General features: G+C 53.2%; 1 protein-coding gene across 1 annotated transcript; it reads left to right on the forward strand.

The window, feature by feature from the left end:
- The first annotated feature begins 323 nt into the window (after positions 1 to 323).
- LOC135190664 (guanylin-like) lies at positions 324 to 2,985 on the forward strand. The gene is made up of 3 exons (XM_064172292.1): positions 324 to 395; positions 1,464 to 1,653; positions 2,643 to 2,985. Exons 1-3 carry the CDS (start codon positions 324 to 326, stop codon positions 2,708 to 2,710), a joined length of 330 nt encoding a protein of 109 aa, XP_064028362.1. The 3' UTR covers positions 2,711 to 2,985.
- The last annotated feature ends 6,389 nt before the right edge of the window (positions 2,986 to 9,374 follow it).

Here is a 9,374-nt window from a genome sequence, read left to right on the forward strand (position 1 = left end):
TTATGTTGGATCAGCCTCCACCTTTTCCCATAGGCTGGAAGGTTTTGCCATGCCCAGTGTCTCATAACACCCAAGACCAGGCTGGCTGTGACTGGCCTGCTCTGCTGATGAGCAGATAGCAGCTGAGGCTTTATGAGGGCACAATAAAAGTCTTCAGATTAATGGTTACCAACTACTGCTGCCCCAAGGCTTTAAAAGGCTCCAGCTTCGCTCTGGCACCACAGAGCTCCGACTGCTAATGAGAGAGGAAGTCTGAGAGATCAAAGGGAAAGAGGAAGGCCAAAGCTGAGTGCATTACAAACACAGAGCTTCAGAAAGGCATCATGAAAGGCTTCCTTTCCTTTGCAGTCCTGGCTCTGCTGCTGCTGCCCAGCTCCCAGGCAGTCTATGTTCAGGTGAGTTTTCTGCTCCTGGGTGTGCTGGTGTTCCAGGTGCAACCACATACTGAGATTAGGTGAAGGAACCTTGACCTGAACTAACAGACCTGAATCTTGGCTTTGTTCTTGCTTGAGATCCAACTTCCCCTGCCTGTGATTCTGTTTATCTTTCTGTCGGATGCTTCAGGTGTTACAAGCAGGCTGCTGCAGGCATGGGTGAGGCTGTAAGAGCTGGGGACATCTCTGGCTTTGCAGAATGCTGAAAACAAAAGAATTTGTCTTCTCTTGCCTGCTTCTAGGCAGGAAATTCCTTATGGAAATGATCCACAAGCTGATGTGATGGAGCCACACACAACTCACATGGGACAAAACAGGTCCAAGCAAGGCTTGGCTGCAGCCAGTGGAACATCAACAGGCAGAGAAGCTGATAGAGGAGCTCTAGCAGATGTTCAGAGTGCACAGCACCTCTGGGTGATGTGTGTGAGCTGGAGGCAGTGCTGCAGTGCCCTTGGCTGTATTACATCTGCCTGCACTCAGCCTGAGGAACAGCCTGGGAGATTTGTTTGAGTGCAGGGCAAAGAACTTCCTCCCAGGACCGGGGGAGCTAACCCTGCCGAACAGCTCCTGACTCTACCTGTGTCTGCACAGTGGGTTTCCAGGGAGCATTAACTGTCTCTGTGCCTTGGAACAGCCTCCTGTTCTCCTCTGGACACCCCAGATAGCCAGTGAGAGCTGAGCTGAGCTCAGGCGTCCTCAGTCTATGAAAGACATGGAGCTGCTGGAGCAGCTCCAGGGTAGGCTGGAAACTGCCACATGCCAGCCAACACTTCAGGTTCTCTCTTTCGACCCCATATGTGATGGGAGTGAGACATGCACTGATGGTGCCTCTGCCAGCCAGGCCCCACTGCTGCTCTGACAGGACTTTGCCTTTTGCTTTCACTCGGCACCACTTTGGTCTGAGCTTTCTTTCAGCGCTGTCCTTTCCCTGTCACAGAGTGTCTGGGAGAGCTGAGGGTTGCAGTGCAATGGATGTGCCTAAGGCTTGATTTCCTGACACATTCTTTTTTGCCTGTTCTGGCTACCTAGGATGGAGACTTGAAATTCTCCCTTGAGTCTGTGAAGAAGCTAAAGGAGCTCATGGATGAGAAGAGACAGGTTAACCCTCGCATGATGGTGTCAGTGGCTGGCTCCTCCCCATGTGGTGACAAAGAACTCCCTGAGGAGTTTCAACCAGTGTGCACAAGAGGAGATGCACCCAAGATATTCGAGAGGCTGAGTATGTAGCTCACATTGCACAGCTGCCACTGTCACACTTCTCAGGTCTGAACATTCCAACAGCAGCAGGCAGAGAAGCAGAATTACTCTACTGTCATTTCTAAAGCAGCTGAGGGAGTCCAGGCTGCCTTTCTACTGCCCATCCTGCGAGGAGAGAGTGATTGGCATTGGAATGGGCTGCCCAGGGAGGTGGTGGAGGCACCATCCCTGGAGGCGTTCAAGAAAAGCCTGGATGAGGCACTTAGTGCCATGGTCTGGTTGACTGGATAGGGCTTGGGGGATAGGTTGGACTGGATGAGCTTGGAGGTCTCTTCCAACCTGGTTGATTCTATGATTCTATGATTCTATGACTGCACCACAGGAGCTGAGAGCTCCCTACAGGAAAACTCCTGCTGAACTGTGCCTGCACAGATCAGGCTGCTGGATCCAGGGAAAAGCTTCCTCTAAGTAGCCACAGACCAGCTTAGAATCCCAGAAACATAGAATTGGTTTGGTTGGAAATGGGATGGGGATTCCAAAACTTACACCAGTGCCAGAAGGCACTTGTCAAGGTGACCTAGAAGAGGTGTGAGATGTGCTTGAGATGAATCAGTTTGTGCATGGTCTGTCTCCAAGACACACTCAGCAATTCCTTCAGTGGCTGCCTGTTGATTGCATTGTGTGGCAGCCTTCTGCTGTCCGTCACAGTGGAGCTCTGAGGAAGCAGCACCAGTGGGAAGAATGTTGTGACTGCACAAGCCACATCCCCAAGATGTACTACTGCTCTCTTTTGCCCCCACACAGTCCCATTGCTTCCCCAGTGAATTCAGGTTTGAGTTGATTGTTAAGGCAGGTTTTGGCAGGAACTGATTTTACTGATGCCAGTCCTAACTTGAAGGAACAAGACAACTTCTAAAGCAGTAGTGGAAAGGGGAGTCAAAATCCCTTGATGTGTGGCTCTGCTCTTTCTTGCATCCCACTGAAACCCTCTTTTCTGCCTCTCTCTAACAGGCTCAGCTATCCAAGATTCTGATTTATGTGAGATCTGTGCCAATGCTGCCTGTGCTGGTTGCTTTTGAATCAAGAGGAAGCTCTCCAAAGAAGATGTGTTGAGGGAAGAAGCTCATGCACCCCACAGCTCTGGGTTATCACCACCTTTCCCAGCCCATGCTTTCCAGCTTTCCAGTTGGAGAACTCTCTCCCTCTAGTCTGCATGTGACCTGCATGTCTGTACCAGAAGTGCAGCCAGTAGCTTGGGGATGAGTTCCTGGTGTTCAGCAACACCTCCATGGCCAGCAGTTTCTCAGTCTTGTGCTGACTGCTGCCCACTTAGGGGATGGATGTGGATGAGCAGAGGAGCATTTTCTGCAGAGTTGTATGGAAGCTCCTTTCTTCAGGCAGATCTTCGTAGCCATGAAGCTCTAGTAAGGAGCAAGGAAATCTAAACTGCAATGCTGGAATCGCTTTGCAAACATTGCCTGGTGCTTTTATTTCTGGGTGGCCAGACCTTGAAGCTGAAAGGATCTGTCCAGTTTGATGTGATGTGCATGAAATAAAAGGCAGTAATCACTTGGCAGGTGCTGTGGGTTCATGTTTTTGCTGGGCTGTAGGGGGGTGTGATCACTTGCTTGCCTTTCTCCCACACTAATTCTGTGTCCCTTTTTGGGAAGTGCTTCTATAAAGGAAACAAGCCAAGGGAGCCAAGAGACACCAGGCAGGAGGGGAGTGCCAGCATTGTAGCAGGCTGTCAAGAGGCCAATAGAGAAACCATACTCTGAGGAGTGCATTGGGCAGCAGTCCCTGGGCGCTGGGGCTGTGGTCACTGTGCTCAGAGCAGAGCACAGGTTTCACCAGGCTGCATTACCAGTTTGTGGGGCAGGAGTAGAGGGAGGTCAGGGACTGGTGATATTATGATGGGAGGCTGCTACAGCCCACCCAATCAGGAACACCAAGTGGATGAGGCCATCTATAGCCAGATAGGAGCAGCCTCATCTTCAAAGGTCCTGGCCCTCATGGGGGGCTTCAGCCACCCTGCTATCTGGTGGGAGGATAATGCAGCATGGCATAAGCAAGTCAGAACATTTCTGGAGAGTGATGATGTTCACTCCCTTATCCAAGTGACAGCGAAGCCAACGAGGCTGGACCTTGTCCTCACCACAAGAGAGGGCTGGCAGGGAACGTAATAAGTGGAACACTCCTTGGAGTGTGTGTCCTGATGGGGCAAAACAAGCCCAGACACATTTCACAACCAAGTCCCCTTCCCCCTCTCTCTTTCCTCCAGAGTCTGGAGAAGAGGGGGAAGAGAGAGAACAGAGGGAGAAGAGAGAGAACAGAGGGAGAAGAGAGAGAACAGAGGGAGAAGAGAGAGAACAGAAGGGGAAGAGAGAGAACAGAGGGGGAAGAGAGAGAACAGAGGGAGAAGAGAGAGAACAGAGGGAGAAGAGAGAGAACAGAAGGGGAAGAGAGAGAACAGAGGGAGAAGAGAGAGAACAGAGGGAGAAGAGAGAGAACAGAAGGGGAAGAGAGAGAACAGAGGGAGAAGAGAGAGAACAGAGGGAGAAGAGAGAGAACAGAAGGGGAAGAGAGAGAACAGAGGGAGAAGAGAGAGAACAGAGGGAGAAGAGAGAGAACAGAAGGGGAAGAGAGAGAACAGAGGGGGAAGAGAGGGAACAGAGGGGGAAGAGGGACAGCAGAGCAGGAAGAGAGACAACAAAGGAGGAAGACAGACAACAGAGAGGGAAGACAGACAAAAGGCTCCAGCGACAAAGGTACGCGCCTGGACTGGCCCAGGCTCGCCTGCGGCGCTGGTGTTCTGTTTTGATTGGCTAAGTTTTGAGTTTCGTTTCTGCCACTGCTGTGTCTTGTCCCAAAAGGTGATTAAATAGGTCTGCTCTGGGAGCACCTTTATTTTTTTCCCTTGCTTTTGGGCTCCACCTCTCTACCTGCCCCTGCTGACTATCTGCCCGGGGACACACGGCTCTCAATTCTGCTCTGGGTTTTGGGCAGCATCCTCGGCCCTTGCTGCCCACTTGGCTTTGTGGATGCACTGGGAACACCATTTGGGATTCTAATTCCCTCGATTATTATCCCAGCACAGCGTCTCAGACTGATCAGGTCGTGCTTTGTGAGTAAATCTGGTTGTCCATTTGCCTGAGTCTCTGTGTTCCCTGCCAGTAGCTCTGCCCGGGAGCACAGGAGTCCACCCGGTGGCTGGCACAGCGATCGCGGCTCTGAATGTTTGGCCAGGAGCCAGCAGTGTGCTCTGGTGGCCAGGAGGGCCAATGCCATTCTGGAGTGGATTGGAAGGGCTGTGGTGAGTAGGTCGAGAGAGGTTCTCCTGCCCCTTTACTCTGCCCTGGTGAGGCCACATCTGGAGTACTGTGTTCAGTTCTGGGCCCCCAGCTCAAGAAGCACAGGGAGCTGCTTGAGAGTGTCCAGCACAGAGCCACAAAGATGATGAGGGAAGTTGAACATCTTCCCTGTGAGGACAGCCTGAGGGAGCCAGGGCTGGGAGCTTGGAGAGGAGACTGAGAGGTGACCTCAGCAATGGTTATCAATATGTGCAGCTGAGTGCCAGGAGGCTGGGGCCAGGCTCTGCTGGGTGGTGCCCAGCACCAGCACAAGGGGCAGGGGTGGAAGCTGAGGCACAGGAGGTTCCATGTGAACCTGAGGAAGAATTCTTTCCCTGTGAGGGTGACAGAGCCCTGGCACAGGCTGCCCAGAGGGGTTGTGGAGTCTCCCTCTCTGGACATATTGCAGGCCTGCCTGGATCTGTTCCTGTGTGCTCTGTTTTGGGTGATCCTGCTCTGGCAGGGGGTTGGACTGGATGAGCTTTTGAGGTCCCTTCTGATATAAGAAAAAACAAAGAGTGCTGGTAACAGACCAGAAGCACATTTTTGAGGACATCTGTAGCAAACCATAAAATACCAAACTTTGCAGGGATGTTTGTTTATTATTGTCAGCTGATACTCTGCAAACCTCAACAGCAACTACTGCAGAAGTGTCTGCAGCTCCTCGTTGGAGATCTGTGATATGCAATCCTGCAAAGACTCAGGGAAGCAGTGACTAAGGGAAGCAGGAAGGAGATAAAGGAGAAGCAGAGATATGCTGACATCAGCAATAATGAGGGGCCTGCTGATCACAGATGAAAAACCCTGCAAGGAAGACTGTGCTGGCACTCATCTCAGATAACCACTCGAGAGCACCGGGATGGGTTGGAACCGGGGCGGAGCATGGGAAAACACCTCTGTTAGTGAACTAAGCCTGCCTCTTCTGAACACAAACCATGGCTTGTGCCAGCATGGCGTGTGCAGGACTTGTGCTACTTTGAAGCAGGCTAGAATGTTTTGGTGAGAGGAATTAGATCATAGGCTGTGAAAGGAAAACAATGGTGATGTCTTCTTCCCTCAGAGTCTTGCTGAAGAAGAAGGATGTAAACATTAGATAACACTCTGGCCATTCTGACTTCACTCTCAGGCTGGGCTTTGACTGAGCTGCATCTCTCTAACCTCACCTGCCACTCACCTTTGCTCCTTAACCTCTTGGCTGAACCTCAATTCTTCCTTAGGACTGGGGTAAGGTTGAGAGGGGTAGGGGGAAGGTGCAGGGGTGGTTGAGAGCCCCTCCTGGGGACTCAGATTTCTGGGAGGGGAGTTGTGCTTCTGTATTACTTTTACCTTGTCTATTTCTGTCTATAACTGTATATGCTGTAAATAGCTGCTTGTACCTTTGTCGTGGAGCGCAGTTTCACGAGAAATTGATGGGGAAGGCACACAGGCTGGCTTGCAGAGACCAAGTGATTCATTGCTAAATGTGAAGCTCCCCTTCCCGAGAACCGAGTTACCCACGGGAATTATTCTCGATTAGGCTAGAGTAACATTTCAGAAAATGGTGAATAAAGAGAGTCTATGGTTCTTTAAAGAGTTCTTTGAGTCTTTGAGGTTGCTCAGTTTCGATTTAAGAGTTCATCAGTCTACTCGCAGTCAGCAGCTTAGCAGGGTTTCGGTGCACCACTAGGGCGTTGTCCCTTTTCCCCCGGCCAGGATCAGGTCCATGCAGCCCTCGGTCTCTGGGAGCCGGGCATCAGCAGTCTTACGCCGGGCTGAGACCGAAGCAGGCAGGCAGACCGAAGCAGGCAAGCACGCTGGAGCAGGCTGATAAGGTGGAACGGGCTGCAGGCAGGTTGGTACCAGCCGAACCAGCCAGTCCGCACAGTCCGCGCGATCCGAACCCCGATCCGGGCAGACACAGCACGTATAACGCTCCAAAGAGCTGTGCTCTCCACTTCTGACAGTTTCTACGATATTACTACAGATTGGTACAAAGTTATCATTAACCTGTATAATTGGACAGTTCTTACCAAAACAACCTGTAGGACCACCCAAAGCTCGGCCCATCAGCAGGGGGTCAGTGTGCATGAGAACCAAGGCCAAAAGTTGGAAAACAAGGCAAATGTTTACCTTTTATCTCCTCTAGGGAGGAAACTTCTCATGGGACTAGAGGATTGTTTTGGTTTTACGATGCCTCTGGATTAAAATGTGAGACACTGTAACCTTCATGACATGGGGACCTTTCAGGGGATTGGCACCTGGCAATGGGCAGAATGCATCCACCTGCACAGTAGGTGCCAGCACTCTGGGTTTGTCCCCACACAGCCACTGTGGCCCTTTCCAGTGCAGCTTTTCTGTCCCCCTGCCCTTCCTTGGCTCTGCTCAGCAGGCTGGGGGCACCTTGCAGGCAGCAGAGCGTGCACAAGAGTGAGCCTTGGGCTGTGCCTTTCCCCAGGCCTGCTTTGCTTTCTCTGCCCTGCCCCTGAAGGAACAGAGCTGCTCAGGCCCCTCGGGAGGGTGCTTAGTGAGTTTCTTTCTCCCAGGCTGCTGCAGCCACCTCCTCTCCCTGCAGCTGTGGTGGAACAGAGGAGCTGCCTGGCTGCTGCTCTTGGCCTCCCACTGAGGACAGACAGCCTGGGAATGCAGAGGGGACAGCACAGGAGCCTGTGGGCCAAAGCCACTCTCCTGGGCTGCCATGTCAGCAGGGCACCTTCAGTGGGAGGTTACAGCAGGAGCAGGGAAAGAGCTCTGGAGTCCTTCCCACCTCCTAGGAGAGGTCCTCCAAAGGCAGAGCTCACATCAAGCCTGACAGCAGACAGCAGAAGTCTCTGTTCCTCTTGTGACCTTCCACCCTTTGTTGCTGCTTGTCCACAGACATCTCCCAGGCTAGAGCTGCCCTAGAGCTAACTCTGCCTCTTGCTTTCCTCTCCAGGCCCTGAGGAAGACCAATCCAGAGCTGCTGGGGATTTGCCATGGACATCTCCTGCTTTTCCATCAGGCTGCAGCAGGCACCCTGAGCATGGCATGGGGAAGGGTGGGGACCCTCCTCTGGGGAACCTGGAGGGATGGCAGCCCTGAGTTCCCCAGGCTCATGCTGCATGGATGCTTGCCACGAGCAGCTGACTCCTGCCTGCAGACTCATCTGGTGCCTCTTCTGCCCCTTCCCAGGACAGGCCCTCAGGATCTGGAGCCCCTGCGCAGTGCAGCACAGAGCCCAACAGCCTCAGGCACAAGGAAGGCAACTTCTGGGTGCCAAGGCAGGCACAGGACTGGGCTGTGTTCCGAGAGCCCCAGCGAAGCCAGGAACAGGACCACTCACCCTGCTCTCTCTGCTCTGGCAGATCAGGAGGGTTAGGAAGGAAGGAGTGAAGAGAATGAGGTGGCAGGAGAAACTGGCCTGGCACTGTCCGTGGATGCTGCTGGCAAAGGAGCCACCAACCTACAGCCAGCTCCTGCTGGGCATGAGCCTAGGGGCCCCATTGCCCTGTGGTTCTTACCAGGCAACCGAAGAGGGCAGGGGTGCCAAGACCCAGGGGTGCCAAGGTCCCAGAGGTTGCTTGGCTGGGCACAGCAGGGCAGGGAGCAATTCTGAGTGCTCAGCAGCCCAGGTGTAACCTCAAGGCCAGCTGGGGCCCAGAGCTGGCAGCAGAGCCCCACTCTTCCCAGCGCGTCCCAGGGCTGTGGCACATCCAGTGCCCACCAGGACAAAGCCCAGGGGGCAGCTGAGCCACTCGAGAAGCTCCAGCTCTGCTGGCTGCGGGGCTGCTCATCGGCCCAGTGCTCTCATTGCTGCCTTTGCTGCTCGGTTCCTCCCAGCTGTGCTGTGCAGACAGAAGTCATTTCAAGAGGTGCTGGGGGTTGGTTGGTTGCAGCTGCTTCTGGAGGTCTTTCTGTAACTATGTTTGCTGGTCCCTTTCTGTGAACATGTTTCTCTCTTTCTCTCAACAGGTTTGCCTCTTGAAGTCATAGGTTCGTAGAAGGGTTTGGGTTGGGAGGGACCTTAAAGATCATCCAGTTTCAAGCTCCCTGCCATGGGCAGCTTGCTCAAGGCCTCATCCAGCCTGGCCCTGGACGCTACCAGGGATGGGGCATCCACAGCCTCCCAGGGCAAGTGGTTGCAATGTCTCACTACCCTCACTGGAAAGAATTTCTTCCTACTGTCCAGTGGGAATCTGCCCTCCTCAGGCTTCAGTCCATTCCCCCTTGCCCTATCTCTGCAAGCCCTCAGCAAAACCCTTGCTGGCTTTCCTGGCCCCCTTCAGGTCCTGGAAGGCTGCTGGAAGCTCTCCCCAGAGCCTCCTTCTCTGCAGGCAGAACAGCAGCGTGTTGCTGTCTCGCAGGGAATCCTTTTGTTTCTCTTCCTCCACACAGAACTGTTTCGAGCTTTGTTTTCCCAACACAGGCTCCCTCTCAG

This window comes from Pogoniulus pusillus, chromosome 36 (genome assembly GCF_015220805.1).
Source record: "Pogoniulus pusillus isolate bPogPus1 chromosome 36, bPogPus1.pri, whole genome shotgun sequence".
NCBI lineage: Eukaryota > Metazoa > Chordata > Aves > Piciformes > Lybiidae > Pogoniulus > Pogoniulus pusillus.